The sequence below is a fragment of the Oncorhynchus masou genome, chromosome 15 (assembly GCF_036934945.1).
Source record: "Oncorhynchus masou masou isolate Uvic2021 chromosome 15, UVic_Omas_1.1, whole genome shotgun sequence".
NCBI classification, from domain to species: Eukaryota; Metazoa; Chordata; class Actinopteri; order Salmoniformes; family Salmonidae; genus Oncorhynchus; species Oncorhynchus masou.
Genome location: NC_088226.1, coordinates 61,196,017 through 61,223,165, shown reverse-complemented (window position 1 = coordinate 61,223,165; position 27,149 = coordinate 61,196,017). Strand labels below are relative to the sequence as shown.

At 40.7% G+C, this 27,149-nt stretch overlaps 2 protein-coding genes and 1 long non-coding RNA gene across 3 annotated transcripts; 1 reads left to right on the top strand and 2 right to left on the bottom strand.

Moving 5' to 3' along the window:
- Positions 1-780: 780 nt before the first annotated feature.
- LOC135555151 (myoblast determination protein 1 homolog 2) lies at positions 781-2,775 on the bottom strand. The gene is made up of 3 exons (XM_064987500.1): positions 2,069-2,775; positions 1,658-1,736; positions 781-1,459 (listed from the first exon to the last, which is right to left on the bottom strand). Exons 1-3 carry the CDS (start codon positions 2,579-2,581, stop codon positions 1,221-1,223), a joined length of 831 nt encoding a protein of 276 aa, XP_064843572.1. The 5' UTR covers positions 2,582-2,775; the 3' UTR covers positions 781-1,220.
- A 1,141-nt stretch (positions 2,776-3,916) lies between these two features.
- LOC135555150 (ferritin, heavy subunit-like) lies at positions 3,917-15,829 on the bottom strand. Its single transcript, XM_064987499.1, has 3 exons — positions 15,576-15,829; positions 14,096-14,242; positions 3,917-5,064 (listed from the first exon to the last, which is right to left on the bottom strand). The coding sequence occupies exons 1-3, from the start codon at positions 15,738-15,740 to the stop codon at positions 4,762-4,764; spliced, it is 615 nt and encodes a 204-aa protein (XP_064843571.1). The 5' UTR covers positions 15,741-15,829; the 3' UTR covers positions 3,917-4,761.
- Positions 15,830-23,209: 7,380 nt separating this feature from the next.
- Positions 23,210-24,794, top strand: LOC135555149 (uncharacterized). Its single transcript, XR_010457845.1, has 4 exons — positions 23,210-23,269; positions 23,895-23,966; positions 24,201-24,360; positions 24,512-24,794. It is a non-coding gene; the product is annotated as an uncharacterized LOC135555149 (long non-coding RNA).
- Positions 24,795-27,149: the final 2,355 nt, after the last annotated feature.

Sequence of the window (27,149 nt, the reverse complement as noted above, 5' to 3'; positions counted from 1 at the left end):
GTGTTACGGCTAAACAAAATTTGTTTTGTATTAAAGCATGACATGGATTTTTGTGCAAATCTCCATTCGACACCAATGCATGATTTATGCAACAATTAGAGTTGCACGCACGCTAGTAAGTATTCCGGCCCTGCGTTGATAGGCCTAATATCCCTTAAAATAACCTATCTTATAAAATAATATGTTAGACATATTATTTTATGGCAACAGTTTTTGTCTTGTTTGTGGGTAATTTGTGGCCTTATCAAACCCATCAGTTAGGAATACAATAAGATGTATTTAATATAGGCCATAGCCTATAACCTTCCCATCATAGTTCATGCTTTGAGACGTTAGATGTGATAGGCCTATGACATGGAGTAATAATCGAAATAATTTACATCCGATAATATGCTATTGTGTCCTGTGTTACGTTTAATTTTGTTATTAAATGTATGTGAACATTAAACTAACAACTCTTGTCCACTGATTAATTTAAATCAAAACCTAACATTACCCTATTTACTTTATGCATATTATTATATAATATGCTTAATTAATACAGTATAATATGCTACAGTGTTTTTGAATTTCAATATTTTCTTATTTTCTACCGATGTTCCTCAGGTTAAACATGCCAGGTATTAACGACATACATTCACAGTTATCTTGGCAAAATAGAATAAATGATGAAACATGGTTTGTATAAATAGTCATAGTCGTTTATTTATAATAACATCGAAAGCCTTTCACTCATTTTAAGATGTATAAATATAAAGTTAAACATTTCTCACAACAAACAAACCAAGCGCCTCAGGCTACATTAAATACATAAAACACTTTTTTTCGTTTATTAAAAAAAAAAATCACCTCTTATTTACACATATACAAAAATGGTCCTCTATTGTCATAAACAATAAAAATGGCAAGGAAAGAACAAAAGATGACGATGACACACACACACACACACACACACAAGTCTAAGAAAGTGGTCAAATATTTCATTTACGATTACACTTATGCCTACATAAATAAGTCGGAAATTATATCTCATAAAACGTGACCAATGGGAAGCCAATGATTGATCTTCAAGGAATTGAAAACTTTCTATTAGAAGGAATGACAGCTTTGCCATCCTATTCTTCTACCACAGCAACATTCTGCAACTCGTCCGTTTGTTGTTTTCTACAATTTACAGGAATCGATTCGTTTTCATAAATGTAGCCAAACTATCACTTTGTTCATAGCACTTGGTAGATGGGGTCATGGGACGGCTGTGGGCAGTTGGTCGGTGACGGCACGGGTGCCCCCGGTTCGCTCAGGATAGATCCCTCTTGTGGAGAACAGGGGCGACCCTCGGAACCCTCCTGGCCTGATAACACAGTGCACGCTGACGTGTCTGTAGAGATTCTCTCCACAATGTTGGAAAGACAATCCAGGCTGGAGATGACTGCTGCGTTCTTGTTTCTTCTGGAATCAGCTGTAACAGAGATGAAGGAAACATCAGTCAGAGACAAGTAACATTATCTACATGTGTGTCAAAAAATGTCTGCCTTGGGTCTTGTGCATTAGGCTACTGAAGGAGAGCTGCTGAATAAAAACGTATTTTAAAAACCGTATAATAAAGGTCTAGGCCTAACAAGTCACAATAATATAACACTTTAAAATAATAACTTACCGTTTGGAGTCTCGGCGAAATAAGAGCTGTCATAGTTGCCTCGTCTTGCGGACGTGCACGTTGGGGCATTATAGTCCATCTGGATAAAACATTAATAAATGCAATCTAAGAATTCGATCATTAAAATAACACTGTGTTCTGACAGTTTTTGGAGTGATATTGAATGACATGAATATCTCAAACTATATATCTATATCCCACCTTTTTTTTGTACTTAGCATGTAACATTTTTTTGTTGTAGATGTACTATTTACCCATTTTCTCGACAATTTCGTGATTTCCAATTGGTAGTTCCAAAATAATATAAGAAAATCAAATCGAATAGGCCTGCAAATAGGTTTTATTGAATAAAAACGACAGAATTCCAGTGGGGTCATGCACATACACTGATGTCAAGATGCACCAACTCACCATTCCATCAGAACAGTTGGACTGTGGACTGGATGCATCAGAGTCCCCGCTATAGTGTTCCAACACCGGGTAGTAGTTCTCGCCGTCCTGGCCTCTGAGCAGAGATTGCAGAGACTCGATGTAGCTGATTGCATTTCTCAAGATCTCCACTTTGGGAAGCCTCTGATTGGGGTTGTTCGACGTGCATCTCTTCAGGTTCTCGAAGGCGTCGTTGACCTTTCCCAGCCTCCTCCTCTCCCGCATAGTAGCAGCCTTCCTCCGGTCAGAGTTTGTGGTTTTCCTCTTGCAAGCTTTACACGCCCAGAGGAGGCACCTCCCGGCTTGGTGGTGCCCGCTCGGTGCCCTGATGTGCTCGTCTTCGTTGTAATGGCGGTCATCTGGCTTGAGGAGTCCCACGTGGACCAAACGGGGGTCCAGGTCCTCGAAGAAATGCATGTCGCTGGTGTTGAAGCACGGGTCGTCATAAAAGTCATCAGCAGAGGTGACAGGGAACGAAATATCCGACAACTCCATCTCACTGTCAGACCAGCCTTTTAACGATGGTAATCCTGGCTCTGTATTTGTCACAAACGTTAGAGGTTACCGGAAACTTTGGGCAAAAAGTTGAACTGTAAAGGTATCCTTAGAGCAACCAAAAAACTTACAATTAGTATTAGTTTTTAGTGTAGGAATTTGGTTGTCTTTCCCAACCTGTATCCTAGTGCACCCCTTGGGTACCTGTTGCTGATGTTGTGACTCAAACAAGCTTTTATCCCTGGTGAGTTACGGGCGTGCTCTGCATTTTTGACAGCTCCCTGGATTGGCCAATGGTCGCGCGGAGTGTGTGCGCAGGGAGGGGTTTACAACTTCATGCTAATTAGTGTACAATTTCTCGGAACTGTCTCTATAATAACATGGAATAGGATTACTTTATTTTTCCAGAAGGAACTTTAGTAAAAGCATAATATTCTAGTAATAGAACTACATAGACGTATAATAATAATACAGCTATGCACCAACATATTACAATTGAATCTGTATATTACATTTATGAAAGTGATTTGATTGTAATTCATTGTTCATTAATATGAGCTTCTTAAAATATCAGTATGACTGTATTCAAAGGAATAATAAGTCTCGAACGTTCTTTTGAATTCATATAGCCCATAACCTGTCTTAATGTTTAATTATGTTATTCACACGTTTATCTAGTGTCCCTATACAATTTGTTTCGAAGATGGAAGTTGGCCTAATGATATCACTAATTGTCGTCCTGCACAACCTATTATTATAATTTATAGCCCTCGAATATATTCATTATCCAATGTGCAGGCTGCTTTATAATTAATCAGGCAGACCTGTTTGTTTTAAATAAATATACTTTTCTAAATACGAAATGCTCTCATGGCTGTTATGATTTGAAGGGCTTTTTTATATTTTTCTATAGACAGGCCTACTGGAGAAAAATAGGCCACGATAAGCCTGCTACTTGAAAACCTCAATGTATTGTTATTGGGATTTATTGGGATCCCCATTAGCATCTGCAAAAGCCTCATCTACTCTTCCTGGGTTCCACATGAAACATGACATAATACATAGTACATAACATGATCAGTCAAGGAGTGAAATACATACATTTAAAACGTCACACAGTCGACAGTACATATCAGTACATACACACAATATCTAGGTCTGGGTTAGGATCGCTAGATGGCGATAGTGAGTTGATTAAACCTGTGATGACATCCCATGCAAAACTCCTGCAACAATCCTTTGACAGTCAGGAAATTGAAGTCACTACGAACACTTATATTACATTAAACACTATATGAGCCATATAGAACAAATAGAGCTTAGAGTTGTTTTTTTTCAAAACTTTATTTCAAAAGGAAGACATTGTTGTAACTTTGTACTGTATGTGATGAAGAGGGATAATGAATATTTCAACAGTATATTTAAAGGCAATATGTTTTGAGGACACAAAGTGTATGGATGAGACCATTCCCAAACACTATCTCTTAATCATCAACCCAGAATTTCTAACGAATCAGTGAACTCTTTGTAACATAGTAAATACAGAAATACTTCACATTATAAGCCACTTAACATATTATACTGTGAGGATTGTCAATGCAGGAGTCATCCAGAAAAAATACCAGATATTACAGTATCAACATTGATTGTCGCATTGTTACCTCTCAATGCATCCAACAGCATCCTTTAAGACATCAAGGCTCAACTTTGCTTACGGAATACATACATGATACACTGAGGCTTTTAAATGCCCAGATCAAGTACATAATACAGGTATTCTTCATTTTTGGTAGTTTCTAGAACTTAAAATACTGGATTCAAGACCTTCCACCCTCTCTAACATAACCCAACACCCCCATCAATATGTTGAACCAAACATTTACAAAATAGGGCAGATATTCAAGCTTAGGAATTTGGAAGAAGTGCTATAGCTTGGTTCAGTTTACATTCTAGAATGAAGCTAAATAAGCCACCCCCCCTTGTTTGTTCAGTTCAGAAATCATTTCCATAGAGGACTTTGGAGTGTCTTCTACAATACATTGGTCTTACTGACTAGCAATAACACAATATAGGTGCCCAGACAAAAAAAAAACACAGACATGACAGGAAAGGCTTGTTTTGTGAGTCTAACTCACCAAGTAGGCTTCTTTAATGTAAACGCACGCTAGTGAGTGAGTGATTCATCCACTGGTGACGTTGGTCAACTCCTCCTGCAGCTGGTAGATTAGGTACTCCCCAAAGCCCCCCGAGCAGTCAATGGTGCAGCCCACTTTTCGGGCGTTGGTCAGGAGGTCTCCCAGCAGTTTGACGCGGGGCACCAGTTGCCCCAGGAAGCGGCTCTTGACCACGCTGGCAGAGTGAGGGTCGCTGTGCTCCTTGGACAGCTGGCTGAGCTCCACCATCACAGCCATCTCCTCCTTCCACTGGCCCAGCATAAGCTTGAGGGCTGGGATCACTGCACACACCTCCTCACAGCCTGGCCTCTGGGGAGAATGACAGCACACACACACAGAGACGGCCATTAGAATGCACTGACTGTAAGTCACTCTGCTAAATCAGGGTTTCCCATAGTCGGTCCTGGGGCCCCACCGGGTGCACGTTGTGGTTTTTGCCCAAGCATTACACAGCCGATTCAAATAATTAATGCTTGACGATGAGTTGGTTATTTGAATCAGCTGTGTAGTGCTAGGGCAAAAACCAAAACGTGCACCCAGGGGGGGCCCCAGGACCGACTATGGGAAACCTTGTGCTAATAATCCAAATGTAGATGTTAGAACAGAACAGCTTGCTTAATTGTCCCCCTTACTGAAGGATAACTATATACTTTTTACTTTAATTCATTATTATACTACTGTAGTTTCTTAAAACACTTGAATATATCTCTCCTACTTTAACTATGATCTTTATGAAAATGAATCCATCCAAACTGTTTTATAAACAAAACAACGAAAAGCCTTTTCAGACAACTTCTTTCCAAACTTCAAACAAAGTTGAAGAATTGGTTGCAGAATTTAATACAAATCGTAATAATATCAAAACTGATGAATAGACTTATTCAGGACACATCATTTCCCTCACAGATCAATGGATAACAAGGTGTCCCAAATTGCTGATGATGGACCCCTTAGCGGTCCCACTTGGGATCGATTTGACATGACTCGTAAAACTGGAGGAGGCAGAAAGAGGACACGGCACTAAAGTGTCAACGCCACCCCGTACATCTGGAAACACAATTAATGCCTCGTCCTTCCGCCTGCACATTAATCTCCCCAATTTTCCGGAACTCAGGGGAAATGTACACCCTGACAGGCAATAGCCCTGAGCCCCAGGAACAGCTCCAGGGTTAGGGTTTAACCCCCCACCCCCTTGGCCTCAGACGTTCCTATTCTGTCCACTCACAACCCCTTATCCCTAGCACCAAGCATAGACAGTAACCAGATTTCCACACAACCATTTAATGCAAAATAATTACCTGACGCATAAGAAAAAGTCGCGACAGGGCTTATGGAAACAGCAAATGGTGGTACAATTTCATGTGTCTGTAAAATTAATTATGCGAGAAATTACGTTGGAAATGCCTTTATGCTCAAATATCGATAAAATAAAGTAAACTTGGAGTCACACGATATGGGCCTACCACCATGATGTGGAAAAGCATGAGACGTTTATAGGCAGATTAAATACATTTTGATGAACTTCACATGGTGGGTAAATGCACTGTGATCATGCACATTTCCAATAGTCCAAATATTGAGGGTAAGCTATTATTTGGATGCTGGTGACCGGTGCTTGGCTGCCAATTATCAAATAAAATGATCTTGCCCTTATTAATTTCTCATCATATAACTAACCCCCTGTCCACTATCAGTGAGGGATATCTTGTCTTGAGAGCATGTGTCACAACCAGATTTGCTATTAATCACAACAGTTTGTTGTGAAAACCATCGGTAAAGTTGAAATTGAGATGACCATCAAACTTATGTTTTTTATTCCGTACATGGGAACTTAACCACAAAAGTACTTTATGTGCACTACTTCATCACGCACAGCCTTTTATCTGCCACAAGTCAGTTTGATGGAAACTCACATCTGGTGGGAAAATGCGCTTATTGTTTTTATGCAGATTTTAGGATATCCGCATGAAAATCTGTAGCCAATTGAATGGAAACCAAGCTAGTGTGCCAATTTATTTAGCCAGAAGGAAAACGGCATACATGCATGACCCATGCCCTACTGCACTGCCTAAAGTTACCAGGAACCCATCCCCTCTCCCCCGGCAGTAGCCACACAGAATTAGAATGAGTAGAACAGGCATCCCCATTCAGGTCAACTATGCCATAATGGGTGGTGGTTCATTATATATCTATAAGCGGGCAGCTCTACACTGTAAAACGTTTCCCTGTAAATTGACAGCATTATATTAGCACCACAGTTGCCAGTTTAATACTGTAATTTTGCTTTACAGCAGTGATGCTGTAATATCGTTGACAGTACCATTTTCCTTACTGTAAAAATTATTACAGCATTCTTGCTTTAAATTTACAGCAAGGATGCTGTAATAGAGTATGTTACATATTACAGCATCCATGCGGTAAATTTATAGCAGGGATGCTGTAATATGTTTTACAGTAAGGAAATTCATACTGTAAACTATATTACAGCATCACTGCTGTAAAGCAAAATTACAGTATTATACTGGAAACTGTGGACTGGAAACTGTGGTGCCAGTATAATGCTGTAAATTTACAGGGAAATACCTACAGTAATATACAATTATTTTACAGTACTAAGCAGCATTGCAGGCTGTCTTTAGAAGACAGCTCCCTGAAACATAATATTGTAAGAAAAACAATGTGTACAAATATATATATTTATTCAAATTCAAAACATGAATTTCACATGAATTGCACTTTAACCACAAAGAACAACATTTGAAAAGAGCAACATTACAACTCCAGATAGTAGGGGAGAGAAAGAGAGAGAGAGAGACAGAGAGAGATACAGTGATAAGAACATTGACGAATACTGGCCAATAATGTACTTCACCATACACAAACCAAGATATCAGAATAGGTTATTCTTAAAAATACAGGATTATGTAAGAAAAAAATTAACTCTAAATAAAAAAAATGAAAAAAGGAGAAAAGTTGAACTGGGAGATATTTTTACAAAAAACTATAACAAGAACTGCTTGCCTGCCTGTCTTTGAGAGAGAAATGAGAGAGAGAGATCGAGAGAGAACGGGGCTGAGAGAGAAGGATGATAGAGAGGAGTGAGCAGGGCTAGATTGGAGCCAGAGAAGCACGCTACTGCAAGCCAACACAGGCTCCGGGATGGAGCAAGCAGATCATTTACTGACCCAACCCGCATGGCAGGATTTCTGAGAGAATGAGAGATGCAAACAAGTCTCAAATAAATCTCGGTGGCATGCAGATTATCACCCCAATCTTTGAAACTCTGATCCTCCTTAGCTAAAATATGTCAACTAGGACAAACATGGAAATAGAAAGAATAGAAAAAGAGAGATGGCTATTACTATCACTATTACTATCACTACTACTACTATAACTATCACCATCACTACTACTATAACCACTACTACTAATACTATTATAACTATCACCACTATTACAACTACTACTACTACTACTATCACCACTACTACAATCACTACTATAACATTCACCACCACTACTACTACTACTACTACTACTACTACTATCACCACTATAACATTCACCACTACTACTATTACTATCAATACTGCTACTATTACAACTACTACCACTACTACTACTATCACCACAACTACTATCACCACTACTACTACTACTACTACATTACTATCACCACTACTACTACTATTACTACGACCACTACTAATACTATCACTACTACTACTATAACTATCACCACTACTACAACTACTATTACTATCACTACTACTACTATTATAACTACTATCACCACTACTACTACTATAACTATCACCATCACTACTACTATTACTATCATCACTACTACTACTACTATAACTATCACCACTACTACTATTACTATCACTACTACTACTATCACCACTACTACTACTATTACTATCACTACTATTACTATCACTATTATAACTTTCACCACTACAACTATCACCACTACAACTATCACCACCACTATCACCACTACTACTATCACCACTACTACTACTACTACTACTATCACTATCAACACTACTACTACTATTACTAACACTACTACTATTACTATCACTATTACTATTACTATCACTACTACTATTACTATCACTACTACTATTACTATCACTACTACTATTACTATCACCACTACTACTATTACTATCACTACTAATATTACTATCACTACTGCTATCACGACTATTACTATCACTACTACTACTATCACTACTACTACTATCACTACTAGTATTACTACTATTACTATCACTACTACTACTATCACTACTACTATTACTATCACCACTACTACTACTACTACTACTACTATCACCACTATAACATTCACCACTACTACTATCACCACTACTACTATTACTATCACTACTGCTACTTTTACAACTACTACTACTACTGTCACCACTACTACTATCACCACAACTACGACTGCTACTATCACCACTACTACTACTACTACTACTACATTACTATCACCACTACTACTACTATTACTACTACCACTACTAATACTATCACCACTACTACTATAACTATCACCACTACTACAACTACTATTACTATCACTATCACTACTACTACTATTACAACTACTATCACCACTACTACTACTATCACTACAGCTATCACCACTACTACTACTATAACTATCACCATCACCATCACTACTACAATTACTATCATCACTACTACTACTACTACTATAACTATCACCACTACTACTATTACTATCACTACTACTACTATCACCACTACTACTACTATTACTATCACTACTATTACTATCACTACTATAACTTTCACCACTACAACTATCACCACTACAACTATCACCACCACTATCACCACTACTACTATCACCACTACTACTACTACTACTATAACTATCAACACTACTACTACTATTACTAACACTACTACTATCACTACTACTACTATTACTATCACTACTACTATTACTATCACTACTACTATTACTATCACTACTACTATTACTATCACCACTACTACTATTACTATCACTACTAATATCACTATCACTACTGCTATCGACTATTACTATCACTACTACTACTATCACTACTAGTATTACTACTATTACTATCACTACTACTACTATCACCACTAGTATTACTATCACTACTATTAATACTACTACTATCACCACTACTACTACTACATTAACTATCACCACTACTACTATTATAACTATCATCACTACTACAATCACCACTACTACTACTATAACTATCACCACTACTACTACTACTACTACTACTATCACCACTACTACTATCACCACTACTATTACTACTACTACTATTACTATCACTACTACTACTATAACCACTACTACTATTACTATTACTATTACTACTATTACTATCACTACTACTATTACTATCACCACTACTACTATTACTATCACCACTACTACTGTGATGCACAATGTAGATGCCCTAAACGACTTGGCAAAACTATAGTTTGTTAACAAGAAATTTGTGGAGTGGTTGAAAAAACTGTTTTAATGACTCCAACCTAAGTTTATGTAAACTTCCGACTTCGACTGTAATTAATCAGAGAATCTGGTATAAAATTAACCCTGAGCTCGACCAGTGACACAGACTGATACCACCCAACAATTAAATGCACCTGTGATTCTGTGACCAGAATCAGTGAGATCAATCCAAATGTGTATCCGTCATCATTTTCTCCCATTACAACAAGACCTTTAGTGTATGTTTTTGCTTTGTATACAATTTTAAACACCTCTGCAGTGCTTTGCTTTGTGAACCCTTTTGACTGTCCGGCTCCCTGAATGGTGTTTTTATATAATTTCTCCTCAAATGAATTCATGACACCAACAACTTCAATGCTATGTGGAAACAATTGGCCACTGCATAAGTAATCCTGGAGTGGCTCTCAGACAAGTTTTCTGGCACACTCCTTGAAGTAGGAGTGCTTGCTCTCAAACCTTAGTGTCCTCATTCGTTTGTGTCGCCCAAATTGCAGGATGAGGTCGGGGTAGTGTAACAAGTACTGATGCTTCAGTGCAAGGGCACTCTATCCCACAAGCAAAAACTGTAGTTCACAACATTTCTATGTTTTTTTTTTGCATGAGTAATGAATGCTTTAATATTTAGGAAACAGAAATTGCAGGATTTAAACCTGCACATTCCCAATAAAGCTACTTCCAGCTACGAGCCATCCTGCAATATGAAGATTACACTACCCTCAGCCACCAAATGGCATTCACACACCAAGAGCTATCAAGCTATACGTTACTATGCAACTCATGCCAACCACACAATCTAATTAATGGTTGGATAGGATCACTTCTGAAAGATTAGCAAAAGCACAAGGAAAATTCAACTCAAGCGGAAAATGCCACTACCATCGCCCTGAATAATGTTAGCAAGCTAACCACACAATTTGAAGAAAACAAAAATGAAAAATAACTTTTATATCCTGTAGGGTAAAATATCAGTCTGTGCCTGTTGTTGCTGAATTTATTAATTTAAATGGACTAATAAGGATAACAAAAGCATAGGGGGAATATTCCACTACACTTCTGCTAAATCACATGCACCCTGAGACTGAATAGAGCTAACATTAACCAGAGATATTTAGAGAAAGGTGTCCAATGGAGTGCGCCATCTCTGAGCTATAGCTAACGTTAGCAAGCACCATTCCCCTTTCATCTGAGAGCTTCCATTCTTCTCATTCCAACTGCAGAATCACCCAAATAGTATACATCCCAAGGCAAAATGTCAGTCCGTGGCTGTTGACAAACTAAAGGTGTATTCGCTGTATTTTTGTCTGGTGAAGCCTATGACCATTTTGCCACTAATAATACCATAGCGTTAGCACCATGTCATGCACCCATGGGTTAAGTAGCCTATCCAAAGAAACAAACATATGGATTTCTGCACATTGTTTATACTAAAATGATTTGCTCTATAGCTACAATATCACAAATGATTTAACCAGCAAGAAAGATCAACGCAACAGACCGACATGTCAACTTGGCTATACTGTTAGCTAACACAATCCAAACAAGCTAACGTTAGCGAGATAGTTAGTAGCGTAGTTAATTAAGAAACCCTGCAGGTATATAGAAGTATATAGTAAAGTCTTGGCTAAAAGTTTTGAGAATGACACAAATATTAATTTCCACAAAGTTTGCTGCCTCAGTGTCTTTAGATATTTTTGTCAGATGTTACTATGGAATAGTGAAGTATAAGTACACACATTTTATAAGTGTCAAAGGCTTTTATTGACAATTAAATGAAGTTGATGCAAAGAGTCAATATTTGCAGTGTTGACCCTTCTTTTTCAAGACTTCTGTAATCCGCCCTGGCATGCTGTCAATTAACTTCTGGACCACATTCTGACTGATGGCAGCCCATTCTTGCATAATCAATGCTTGGAGTTTGTCAGAATTTGTGGGTTTTTGTTTGTCCACCCGCCTCTCGAGGATTGACCACAAGTTCTCAATGGGATTAAGGTCTGGGGAGTTTCCTGGCCATGGACCCAAAATATTGATGTTTTGTTCCCCGAGCCACTTAGTTATCACTTTTGCCTTATGGCAAGGTGCTCCATCATGCTGGAAAAGGCATTGTTTGTCACCAAACTGTTCCTGGATGGTTGGGAGAAGCTGCTCTTGGAGGATGTGTTGGTACCCTTCTTTATTCATGGCTGTGTTCTTAGGCAAAATTGTGAGTGAGCCCACTCCCTTGGATGAGAAGCAACCCCACACATGAATGGTCTCAGGATGCTTTACTGTTGGCATGACACAGGACTGATGGTAGCGCTCACCTTGTCTTCTCCGGACAAGCTTTTTTCCGAAACAATCGGAAAGGGGATTCATCAGAGAAAATGACTTTACCCCAGTCCTCAGCAGTCCAATCCCTGTACCTTTGCAGAATATCAGTCTGTCCCTGATGTTTTTCCTGGAGAGAAGTGGCTTCTTTGCTGCCCATCTTGACACCAGGCCATCCTCCAAAAGTATTTGGCTCACTGTGCGTGCAGATGCACTCACACCTACCTGAGCAAGCTCTGTACTGGTGGTGTCCCGATCCCGCAGCTGAATCAACTTTAGGAGACGGTCCTGGAGCTTGCTGGACTTTCTTGGGCGCCCTGAAGCCTTCTTCAAAACAATTGAACCGCTCTCCTTGAAGTTCTTGATGATCCGATAAATGGTTGATTTAGGTCCAATCTTACTGGCAGCAATATCCTTGCCTGTGTAGCCCTTTTGTGCAAAGCAATGATGACGGCACGTGTTTCCTTGCAGTTAACAATGGTTGACAGAGGACGAACAATGATTCCAAGCACCACCCTCCTTTTGAAGCTTCCAGTCTGTTATTCGAACTCAATCAGCATGACAGAGTGATCACCAGCCTTGTCCTCGTCAACACTCACACCTGTGTTAACGAGAGAATCACTGACATGATGTCAGCTGGTCCTTTTGTGGCAGGGCTGAAATGCAGTGGAAATGTTTTTTGGGATTCAGTTCATTTGCATGGCAAAGAGTGACTTTGTAATCAATTGCAATTCATTTGATCACTCTTCATAACATTCTGGAGTATATGGAAATTGCCATCATACAAACTGAGGCAGCAGACTTTGTGAAAATTAATATTTGTGTCATTCTCAAAACTTTTGGCCACAACTGTATATGGAATTAGTACATACCTAGCAGCTGCTCAAAAATATTTAGGCTACTTTTCCACGAAAATACAAAATAGCTCGAGTAGAACAGAAAGATAATTTTCTCATGAGTCTTCCCTTACAGACCCTTTGGCGCAGAGCTTCGCATTATTGGAAATCAAGTCTGTTCTCAGGGCATGCCTGGTTGTAGATAGGTTTGAGTCGGGACATTGTTAGCATTTTAGCTTTCCTAACCTTCACCTAATTATCATAACATGCTGCGTTAATTCACGTAACCTGCTAAGAAAAGTAACTGCTAAAAGTAACTGCTAAGAAAAGTAAAACCGGTAGACCTGCCCTGAGAACAGTCTTGATTTCAAATATGAGATACAGCTCTCTTTCTCTCTCTTTCACACACCACAGACAGTTTGGCACCTTCAACTACATCAGTGTTCAGGGACTACTGTTAAGAAATACAGTAAGTTAGAGTAATTTCTACAAGAGGCTTACAATTACAGTTAATAACAGTATTTTTCCGCATTTGACCCATAATGTAGTACAATCTACAGCATTAATGCTGTAAAACACATTTAAGGTATTTGACTGTGCATTCTATAGTGTTTTACTGTTGAAATGACATTAAAGTCTTACAGTGTACCTGTATGTCTTTATTACAGTACTGTCCCCCTCTGTCTGACAGGTAGTCCAGCATGGCCTCAGCCTGCGCCTGTTCCTGCTCAGAGTGCTCATGGAAGAACGCTGCCACCCTTGGCAAGGCAATATCATCCTGCTCAAATATATTGGCCTGGAAGAGTGAATCATATAGAGTAACTCCAGTGTAACTGACAGTTAGACTTACAGGTTATGTCGTTGTCTTGTGTTTGAATGGTTTACGTGTCCGCTGTGCGGGGGAAATGATAATACAAGCGGAACTATGTAGCTAATACTGTTGTAACGGGGATCCTTATTGTAGCAACACACTGTTGGAAGGAAGGCAATCCTGCGCTGTGTTAGCTAAATTCATAAAGGTTGAAGAGTGTATGCTAGGATGAAGTGTGAATTCATGCCAGGAATAATAAGTGTGAAGTTTGATTTCTTCCCTTTCTGTAATAAGCAGCCAATGAGGTATTTTTTCCTTTATTCATGTGTTTAATCTGAACCCGTTATAACCCCGGTTAAACTGTTATGCATGTATGCACTTCAGAGTTATACCAAGCTAATAAGTCACTCGTAAGATAAGGTTGTAAGAGTGTGCTTAACTGTATTTTTCATTTACTTTATAGTTCTCACGGAAGGTGATAATTCTGACTAAAACTACAGAATAAAGCCGCCAGTTAAAATCAAGGAACGGTTGTGCTCGTGGTTACTGAAGGGAGCTTCATCCAGTGAGAATGATCCATTTACAAGTGGGTTATTGACATATATTGCTGTATTGGATGGCATACAGCTTAATTCATATTGTGACTAACTTTAAGCAACTTGGTACATTTCATCAACTTATCAAAGACCTGTGCAAATATGACTAAGTATGGAAATGGAAATAAACGATAAGATGAATACTTGCAAGATTCATTGCTTGTACACATTAGTTATGCAATGTTGTGGAATGACAGTCACGATGAGCTCTAAATTAAGCAAAAGGCACGCATTCAGGGCTCGAACCACTTAACTTATAATTAAGCAATAAGGTCCGAGAAGATGTGGTATATGGCTGTTCTCAGGCACGACGCAACGCTAAGTTGTAGATTTTACGCACGACGCAACACGAAGTTGGCCATATATCACAAACCCCCGAAGTGCCTTACTGCTATTATAAACTGGTTACCAACGTAATCAGAGCAGTAATAATACATATTTTGTCATTCCCGTGGTATGCTGTCAGACAATCAGCATTCAGGGCTCGAACCACCTAACATAGTTCATAATGTAGACCACACCTCCTCGTGCCTTATTGCTTAAATATATGACAGAGGGTTGAAAACCTTTCAGTGATTCAGGCCATAAATTATTTTATTTAAAAAAATCCATGCAATTTCAAATAGCTTTTATTTATAAAACATCCAATTTTCCCATAGAACATTTTGTAAACAAGTAATTTGCACTTATAGCCTATTGCTGGATGGTTAGGTCGCCCTTACCAGTGCAAGTCTGTAAGCAACCTCCATAAGCATTTTAGATCCTCCGCACAAACTCTCCTCAACGACCGCAGGGAGGTTCTGTTTCACCCTGCTCCCGACAAATGGTCTGTGAATTTTACAGATAGGCAGGCTGGTCTTTAATCTCTTGACACTTAGTTCAGCCATGTTTAAAAATTCCCGACGGTGATTAGATTGTAACAACAACCGTTATTGCACAACGAATGAAGTCGAAAGATGGCTAGCTCACAACTGATCTCGATTGAACGACACTATCTCCTTCCCATACCTTCACATAAACGTGTGATGTTTATCCTTTAATACTAAATTAATAGCGTAATATAAAAAACTACATACGCTATAAGTGTTGTTTGCAGTCTTTGGTTGCGAGAGTAAACGATAATTTAGATATGGAGATATCGTTTCCAGTTCAGATTCTCAAGTTCATCCAGTGCGTGTGATCGACACTGCCCTAAATGAGAGTGAAGCGCAACGTCAATTACAAACAGTAAAATTCAACAACGATTAGTGAAAATGGTGTAATTAAAAAGTGGGCATGAACAGTGGCTAATGCATGCGAATTATGCTGGGATAGCATGTTGCGCATCAGAAAATAAGTTCGGTTTAGTCAAAATAAAACAGAATCACTTTATTTTTGAAAGCGGGGTATTTGCTTGAATAAGCACAGTTCTTGTATATTTTAAGTGCTGAATGTAACGTCTGCTTCCAACTCCCACTCTCAAACACACAGATCCCCTGAACGCAGCTCACGCTCCAGATCCTAATCACCTGAATTCTGATCACCTGTTCACACACCTGTATGTCATTATCACACACTATTTAGTTCAGTTTTTGCACCCCATCATTGTGATGTATTGTTTGTTTAGTGACACACTGCTATCTGGAGCTCTGGGTTTCCCCCTAATTTGCACCCCCGTGTATGATTGTTTTTGCCTGCCTCACAAGAGCCTATTCCCTGCCTGTACTTTAGCCTATCGGATTTCCTGTTATCAATTTATTACCTTCTATTTTGGATGACATTACTAGCCTTTTCCCTGCCTGTACTGTTGGCTTTTTGGAGCCTCTGTGTATGACCTGCTTGCCCCTGGACCCAGCTACCTGCCTCCTCCTGTGGCCCGATACAATAAACACCTGCTGCGCCCTACGTTTGAAACCAGCTCTCAGTCTCCCATCGTGTTCATTACACTGTATTGTTCCTGGATTTTAGAACAATGGCATAAGCATCCCATAATCAGCCAGACATGTCTTTTAGACCAACAGTGCAGAATTGGACTTCCCCATAGGCCAGTGGTCCCTACCCCCTGGACACCGGCCAAATTGTAATTTTATCACCATACTAAACAGGATACTATCATGTGAACTCGGGGGAAAAATTTCCCTTTTTCAGGACCCTGTCTTTCAAATATAATTTGTAAAAATCTAAATAACTTCACAGATCTTCATTGTAAATGGTTTAAACACTGTTTCCATGCTTGTTCAATGAACCATAAATAATTAATGGACATGCACCTGTGGAACATCATTAAGACACTAACAGCTTACAGACAGTAGGCAATTAAGGTCACAGTTATGAAAACTTAGGACACCAAAGAGGCCTTTCTACTGACTCTGAATAACACCAAAAGAAAGATGCCCAGGGTCCCAGTTCATTTGTGTGAACGTGCCTTAGGCATGATGCAAGGAGTTATGAGGAAGGCAGATGTGGCCAGGGCAATAAATTGCAATGTCTGTACTGTGAGACGCCTAAGACAGCGCTACAGAGAGACAGGACGGACAGCTGATCGTCCTCGCAGTGGCAGACCACATGTAACAACACCTGCACAGGATCGGAACATCCGAACATCACACCAGCGGGACAGGTACTGCCCGAGTTATACCAGGAACACACAATCCCTCCATCAGTGCTCAGACTGTCTGCAATAGGCTGAGAGAGGCTGGACTGAGTGCTTGTAGGCCTGTTGTAAAGGCATGTCCTCACCAGCCATCACTGGCAACAATGTCGCCTATGGGCACAAACCCACTGTTGCTGGACCATACAGGACTGGAAAAAAGTGCTCTTCACTGAAGAGTGTGGAGGGTACGTCATGGTCTGGGGTGGTGTGTCACAGCATCATCGGACTGAGCTTGTTGTCATTGCAGGCAATCTCAACGCTGTGCATTACAGGGAAGACATCCTCCTCCCTCATGTGGTACCCTTCCTGCAGGCTCATCTTGACATGACCCTCCAGGATGACAATGCCACCAGCCATACTGCTCGTTCTGTGCGTGATTTCCTGCAAGACAGGAATGTCAGTGTTCTGCCATGGCCAGCGAAGAGCCTGGATCTCAATCCCATTGAGCACGTCTGGGACCTGTTGGATTGGAAGGTGAGGGCTCGAACCATTCCCCTCAGAAATGTCCTGGATCTTACAGGTGCCTTGGTGGAAGAGTGGGGTAACATCTCACAGCAAGAACTGGCAAATCTGGTGCAGTCCATGAGGAGGAGATGCACTGCAGTACTTTATGCAGCTGGTGGCCACACCGGATACTGACTGTTACTTTTGATTTTGACTCCCCTATGTTCAGACACATTATTCCATTTCTGTTAGTCACATGTCTGTGGAACTTTTTCAGTTAATGTCTCAGTTGTTGAATCTTGTTATGTTCATACAAATATTTACACATGTTAAGTTTGCTGAAAATAAACGCAGTTGACAGTGAGGACATTTCTTATTTTGCTGAGTTTATGTTGATCCACAAGTAGTGTCATTGACTGCATTCATATCATTTTCTATCTTGGACCTCCACTGCCCCGCGCCACTCCTCTCTAACACCCCTCACTCTCCTCGCCTTCCCTCTTCTCTCCCTTTCTCAATTTCAATCTAAGGGTTAGAGCAGGGTAGCCTAGTGGTTAGAGCGTTGGACTAGTACAAGGTACAAATTGGTCGTTCTGCCCCTGAACAGGCAGTTAACCCACTGTTCCTAGGCTGTCATTGAAAATAAGAATTTGTTCTTAACTGACTTGCCTAGTTAAATAAAGATTTTAAAAAATTAGCATGGGAAACATGCCAAACCAAGTGAAATAAATAAATACATTTTTACAGTAAATATAACACCCACAAAAGTTCCAAAGAATAAATTCATGTCAAATGTCATATTATATTCAAATAGTTTAAGAACAAAAGGGAAAATAAATAAACATAAATATGGGTTGTATTTACAATGGTGTTTGTTCTTCACTGGTTGCCCTTTTCTTGTGGCAATAGGTCACAAATCCTGCTGCTGTGATAGCACACTGGGGTATTTCACCCAATAGTTATGGGAGTTTATCAAAATTGGGTTTCTTTTCTAATTATTTGTGGGTCTGTGTAATCTGACGGAAATATTTGTCTCTAATATGGTCATACATTGGGCAGGAGGTTAGGAAGTGCAGCTAACTTTCCACCTCATTTTGTGGGCAGTGTGCACATAGCCTGTCTTCTCTTGAGAGCCAGGTCTACCTACTGTGGCCATTCTCAATAGCAAGGCTATTCTCACTGAGACTGTATATAGTCAAAGCTTTCCTTAATTTTTGGTCAGTCACAGTGGTCAGGTATTCTGCCACTGTGTACTCTTTGTTTAGGGCCAAATAGCATTATAATTAGCTGTTTTTTTGTTAATTCTTTCAATGTGTCAAGTAATTAGGGCTCATAATTGGTGCAGTGGTCTAAGGTACTGCATCTCAGTGCAAGAGGCATCACTACAGTCCATGCTTTGAATCCAGGCTGTATCACATCTGGCTGTGATTGGGAGTCCAATAGGGTGGCGCACAATTGGTCCAGTGTCACCGGGGTAGGCCGTCATTGATAAATAAGAATTTGTTCTTAACTGACTTGCCTAGTTAAATTAAAGTGTATCTTTTTGTTTTCTCATGATTTGGTTGGGTCTAATTGTGTTTCTGTCCAGGACCAGCTTGCTTAGGGGACTCTTCTCCAGGTTAATCTCTGAAGGTGATGGCTTTGTTATGGAATATTTGGGAATCGTTTCCTTTTAGGCAGTAGAAGAATTTTACTGCTCTTTTCTGGATTTTGATAATTAATGGGTATTGGCGTAATTCTGTTCTGCATGCATTATTTGGTGTTTTACGTTGTACAAGGAGGATGTACACAGAGGTTGTACATGGAGGTTGTACACAGAGAATGTAGACAGAAGTTGTACACGGAGGATGTACCCTTTCTTTCTTCTCCTCTCTGACTACCCCTTCTCTCCCCTCCCCCTCTTCTCCTCCCCCCTCTCGTGTTTCAGCAGGGCCCCGTGCCACCGCTGCCTCTCGGGGGCAGATGAGTGACGTGTGGGGCTGGCCGCTCCTCAGGGGCCCGCTCGACCAGTAGGGAAGAAAGAAATGGCACTATGGAATTAGATCTTCTTTTGTTTGCTCAAATAGTTGGTCGGTTGTCAAGGAGGGCGGTCACATGTGTCAGCGAGAAGAGGATCACAGGTTGGAGCCCGATATGGATACAGGGACACTGGGCCATTGGAGGATACTGTTAGCAGTGCCATTTTGGACATATCCAAGGCCTCCAGGAAACACTTTCAATCAGTGTAAATTATATCAATCTGATTGGCATGATTTGGATTAAAGGGTACATTATGCTTTACAGTATGCCCTGATATACTGACTTATAACGAGAAAACAACCTCAAATAAACTTTTTTAACTGCTGCCTTAATCATGCCTGTGGCAATGTACTATTGTTACAGACCCCCCTGGGGATTGTCCTAGGAACTCAACCCAGGCCGGGTCCCTCTATCCCTTTGTTACTTTTAGTTTGGTCTGCTGACACACAGTGGCTTGGAACACAGCTGTGGACAGACACTCAAGGGCACAACGTGGACACGTGTCATCGTTCCTGTCCAGCTGAACTCTGTGTACAAACACAAGGCGGTACTCAAACATAGTGACACATCTCATACCTGACCAGATTGACTATTTGTAGTTATCTGTCTATTAGCTGTTTGGGTATTCCGATTCATCATTCTATTTGTAATCTGTCATTCATCTCTGCTTGTTCCAATTTAAATGTCTCTTATTGATTGTTTTAAGTTAGAAACTCTAAGCTCAAAGTACTGTTACATAAAGAGTAATACAGTACATTGTTTTTGTGCACATTGTTGTAGTTCTGTAGCCACACACACACACACACACACACACACACACACACACACACACACACACACACACACACACACACACACACACACACACACACACACACACACACACACACACACTATAAACAGTCAGGACAGGAGTGCTGACGTAGTGTTTGGCTAGACTGACAGTCAAGGTGTCTGTCCTCACACCTGCTGCCTGCTGTAAACACTGTTGGGGGAGGGGCGGGGTTACCCTGTCAGGCCACCACTACAACAGCAGCATTGTGCCTGGACAGCCCTGGCTACAGATTACATTACACACAGATTACCATTAGGTTACAGGCAGGGCACCCAACCTGACCCCCCTCAGCTTGGACAATGCTGGTGTGGGGGGTACACACACACACACACACACACACACACACACGGGCACAAAGTACAGTGGAGAGAACAAGTATTTGATACACTGCCGATTTTGCAGGTTTTCCTACTTACAAAAGATGTAGAGGTCTGTCATTTTTTTATCATAGGTACACTTCAACTGTGAGAGGCGGAATCTAAAATCCAGAAAATCACATTGTATGATTTTTAAGTAATTAATTTGCATTTTATTGCATGACATAAGTATTTTATACATCAGAAAAGCATAACTTAATATTTGGTACAGAAACCTTTGTTTGCAATTACAGAGATCATAGTAGATCATAGTAGTTCTTGACCAGGTTTGCACACACTGCAGCAGGGATTTTGGCCACTCCATACAGACCTTCTCCAGATCCTTCAGGTTTTGGGGCTGTCGCTGCGCAATACGGACTTTCAGCTCCCTCCAGAGATTTTCTATTGGGGTCAGGTCTGGAGACTGGCTACTCCAGGACCTTGAGATGCTTCTTACGGAGCCACTCCTTAGTTGCCCTCGCTGTGTGCTTCGGGTCATTGTCATGCTGGAAGACCCAGCCACGACCCTTCTTCAATGCTCTTACTGAGGGAAGGAGGTTGTTGGCAAAGATCTCGTGATACATGGCCCCATCCATCCTCCCCTCAATACGGTGCAGTCGTCCTGTCCCCTTTGCAGAAAAGCATCCCCAAAGAATGATGTTTCTACCTCCATGCTTCACGGTTGGGATGGTGTTCTTGGGGTTGTACTCATCCTTCTTCTTCCTCCAAACACGGCGAGTGGAGTTTAGACCAAAAAGCTCTATTTTTGTCTCATCAGACCACGTGACCTTCTCCCATTCCTTCTCTGGATCATCCAGATGGTCATTGGCAAACTTCAGACGGACCTGGACATGCGCTGGCTTGAACAGGGGGACCTTGCGTGCGCTGCAGGATTTTAATCCATGACAGCGTAGTGTGTTACTAATGGTTTTCTTTGAGACTGTGGTCCCAGCTCTCTTCAGGTCATTGACCAGGTCCTGTCGTGTAGTTCTGGGCTGATCCCTCACCTTCCTCATGATCATTGATGCCCCACGAGATGAGATCTTGCATGGAGCCCCAGACCGAGGGTGATTGACCGTCATCTTGAACTTCTTCCATTGTCTAATAATTGCGCCAACAGTTGTTGCCTTCTCACCAAGCTGCTTGCCTATTGTCCTGTAGCCCATCCCAGCCTTGTGCAGGTCTACAATTGTATCCCTGATGTCCTTACACAGCTCTCTGGTCTTGGCCATTGTGGAGAGGTTGGAGTCTGTTTGATTGAGTGTGTGGACAGGTGTCTTTTATACAGGTAACGAGTTCAAACAGGTGCAGTTAATACATGTAGTGAGTCGAGAACAGGAGGGCTTCTTAAAGAAAAACAGGTCTGTGAGAGCCGGAATTCTTACTGATTGGTAGGTGATCAAATACTTATGTCATGCAATAAAATGCAAATTAATTACTTAAAAATCATACAATGTGATTTTCTGGATTTTTGTTTTAGATTCCGTCTATCACAGTTGAAGTGTACCTATAATAAAAATTACAGACCTCTACATGCTTTGTAAGTAGGAAAACCTGAAAATTCATCAGTTTATCAAATAATTGTTGTAGCTCCCTTCAGTAACCACGAGCACAACCGTTCCTTGATTTTAACTGGCGGCTTTATTCTGTAGTTTTAGTCAGAATTATCACCTTCCGTGAGAACTATAAAGTAAATGAAAAATACAGTTAAGCACACTCTTACAACCTTATCTTACGAGTGACTTATTAGCTTGGTATAACTCTGAAGTGCTTACATGCATAACAGTTTAACCGGCGTTATAACGGGTTCAGATTAAATACATGAATAAAGGAAAAAATACCTCATTGGCTGCTTATTACAGAAAGGGAAGAAATCAAACTTCACACTTATTATTCCTGGCATGAATTCACACTTCATCCTAACATACACTCTTCAACCTTTATGAACTACACCCGATGACATGAAAACTTAGCTAACTAGCAGCGCAGGATTGCCTTCCCTCCAACAGTGTGTTGCTACAATAAGGATCCCTGTTACAACAGTATTAGCTACGTAGTTCCGCTTGTATTATCATTTCCCCCGCACAGCCGACACGTAAACAATTCAAACAAAAGTCAACGACATAACCTGTAAGTCTAACTGTCAGTTACACTTGTTCTCCCCACTGTATGTGAGGATGGCTGCATGGTCGTTATTAAATAGGCTTCTCTCTTATTCAGTACATTTAGTTTTTGCTTACTTTTCTAAAGTGTACCAACCTTGCCAGAAGGCATGCCAGCTAAGATAGTTAGACAATATACTCTAACTAGCCTGAAAATAGCTTCTTGTTAGCTAGTTGGGAGATTAGGAACCTATCTGGGCTAGCTAAAGACAATTCCATAAAATTCCTAGGTGGCTAGTAGAAGTACAGAGAAACAAACAAACAACAAATGTATGGGGGGACGTGCCCCCTCCCCTGTGCCCCCTATGACAATTCTGACACAATTAACTTCAGATTGATTAGTTCTAGACTAGGGAGTCCCAGAATAAGGTAAGTAAGGACAAACCAGATATTCTTTGTGAAGGATGCTTCAAAGACCAGGGATGGGACACTAATACATAAGCATTGTGTGGAGCAAGTCACCCAAAACCAAACAATGGACGGAGGTCAAATAAAATGTTCAAAGAATTTCAGTGACTTTGAAAAAACCCTCTTGAAGCGAATTGTGTCAAACCAGCCAATTATTGAGAACAAACAGCATGATTCCTCAACAGAAACAAGAAAGAGAATGCCTGGATACCATTTCTGATGAATTCAACTCAAATGAAAAAGTCAACAAACTTCAGGTAAGATACTGTATTTATTGTTGGCCCACTTTTACAAATCAGATTCACTTTTACATGTTAGTTTTCTTGTGTAACACAACACAGTGGGGCCTAAATGTATTTGTGTGACAGAAAGGCAACACAAACAATATCATACATAATTATTAATATCGTTTATATATTGTCTTGTATTTCTAATGTCCTGTGGAAAAACATAAAAACCTACTTAAAGAATACAAATGCTGTTGCTGGTAGGTAGCATTTCAAGACTGGTGGAAGACCCCCAGTAAGACCACAGACAGATGAGCTGGGGGACTTTTAGCCGGGATCATTGATAGCCAGCAACCCCTGGAAGATATCCCAGATGAGGACCATTTGGACAGTTCAGATGGGGGACTGTTCCAATCCTCATTTGGTAGGACACATTCATTCAACATGTGTCATCCCTGGACTGCAGGGAATAAGTAATATTGTCAGTTATCTCTTGCACTCCCTTAATAACAATTATGTAATGAACTCTTGAACTCTAAAGAGTTCTCTAATGCAGCAATGTAATAATTTTCTAGAGGCAGATGATCACCATAGCTTGGAGGGGAGAAGACAGGACGAAGGTCAGGCCGCTACATCTGCAGCAGACAGGAGAAGGAGAAGATTGTGTCACTGACCCGAGCCAGAGGATAAAGACAAAGAGGCTGATCATGCATGACAAACTGGCCATGGAATTTCAGGAGCGGAAATCCTTCATGTTGAGTTGTCTATGAAGGAGGAGGAGAAACAGGAAGCAGCAGCAGTACCAATGTTCTTCTCAAACCAGCACCAGATTGGTGTCCCGATCTTTCCATTTGTGATTAAAACCCTTTTTGTTACCAATCCACGGCTCTTGTTTGCCTCAATCACGATCTTTGTTGTGAGAAATGCTGAATAGAAAAAACATCTCTTCAGGGTAGTCCATTTATGTCATAGTCTGCCTCAACCATGGGAACATCTGGGTCATCCTCATCTTCAATGCCAGGAGCTGGGCAGCCATGCTGCTTGAGGTAATTGTGAATCACAATGCAGCATCTTCTTGGTTGAAAGCGCAATGGATTTCTGAGACACTGGAAACAACTCTTTCAAACATTAAACATGCACTCCACTTCACCTCTAGTGTGGATATGAGCTTGGTTGTACCGTTGTTGCTCAGGTGCTATTGCATGAAGATAGGGGGTGAACAAGAAGTTGGTTGGTGCATAACCACTGTCACCAAGTATGATTCCACTATGTTGTCCTCCTTCAAGCTGAGCATCCAAAGATAAGTTGCACCTTTTCAACATGCAACAATGTTGGAGAACTGCAATTGGGAGTGCACACACTTTGTACATTTATTGAGACCCAGTTGTTATGTTTCCTGTACTCCTCAACATCTGCTGTAGAGGGACACTTGATGGGAATATGACATCCATCTATACAGCTAATGACTCCAGGGGAGTTCACATATTCATGGAACTCTACCTTGTAGTTGGCTTAGGCAGCGTCTTTCAGTTCACATACTGTACATCATTGCAGACATTGTGGACTATTCTGCATATAGTCGGTTCACTTACACCACACAAATAACCTGTTTCATGATGGAAGGAGGGATGAGCCTTCCCCTAAGAGAGTCAGATGAAAGCCTTGTCTCAAGGTGATAGGTACTTGTAGGGAAGGAGGGATGAGCCTTCCCCTAAGAGAGTCAGATGAAAGCCTTGGTTTAAGCAAACCAATGATATCAGCTGCATTTTTTTGTACATAAGGAAACTGTTTAAATAAAAATCATTCAGTGGGTTGCTCCTGTCTATAACCGCTCTTCTGTCTGGCCTTGATGGTGCTTTTTGATCATCAGTGAAATACTGTAGTCCAGGTAGTCAATGCCGAGGTCAACCTGGGGGCCAACATCCATTCATCTGAAGTTAAACCTGCCTCTGGACAGGTTTAATTGAAGCCTTCACTTAGATCTACATCTTATTGTCTTTCTGTAAATCACTTTTAAAATCTAGACCAGGGAAGGTCTGAGACTATTTTAAAGCATGCCTGAGAAATACCATTTCATTTAGTCCAGTTTAAAAGTGCAATTTAGTCTAGGATCAGGCCTAATCTGTGTCCGTGAAACCGCCTCCAAATATATAGATGTGCCATCCAGGAGCAGCTCTATGTTCGGTTTGTCTTAGCTAACCTCTACTCTATGGTCTGGTAATCTGACACAGGATGTAGTTCCCCGGATTGGATTGACCATAATACTTATTGATTGTCTGGGATGGCTCAGTGTGGCAAGCACTTGCCTAATGCCTGAGGGAAACTGTAGTTCCCTATAGCAGGTCCATCTAACTGAATCAAGGCCCAACTCTTTTGTCATACATTGGTATTTCTCTCTCCGTTTTGTGAGAGGTAGTATGGCTGGGCTAGCCTGGTCCCATATCTGTTTTTGCTGTCTTGCAAACACGTACTGTATGATAATTACTCAGCTCATTGGTAAGGCAGAAAGAGAGAGGGCCTCTCTAGCTACGTTCGGTGGGCAGTACACAGCTGGGAAACAGATCACTGAGGTTTGTATTTTACCAGGGGCAGCAGCTGTCTAATAACCATAATCGGCATCGTCATCAACAGCCCTCTCCTCAGCTCAGGTCACTACTCTGCTAATTGAGGCCTATAGACGGAGGGGAGACACATACAATGTAAATACAATTAATGTACAGTACTTTGTGACATAGGCTGATGTAAAAAGGGCTTTATAAAGTTGATTGATTAACAGTTGATTGATTAATTGATTGAATTAATGATCATGAAACACAGGAAACCTGAGCCTTTAGTTGGAACCACCATTTCATTGCCGGTACCTGATACCAGTGTCTGCCTCAAACAAGCTCCTGTTATGTGCACTTGAACTGTTTTTTCAGGGTACTCCTCAACCTTTCATGAGGCTTTTGTCGTTTTTGCAGGTTTAACCTTGTCAGCACAACAGACCGATGCGCTTTCGCTCAGTCTTTTGAAAATGTTGTTGCCAAACATGGCGGAAGGAGATAGGGATGCAAAGAGCCTAGTAAGTCCCGGACGGATGCCTTTGTGCCTGACACTATGATTACCCAGAAAGACTGGAATTCTTTCCCCTCATTAGGGAGACTGATATAGTAAAAGACGACAACAAATGAGTTAACTCCCCCCTATAACAGTTATGTATCACGTTTTAAG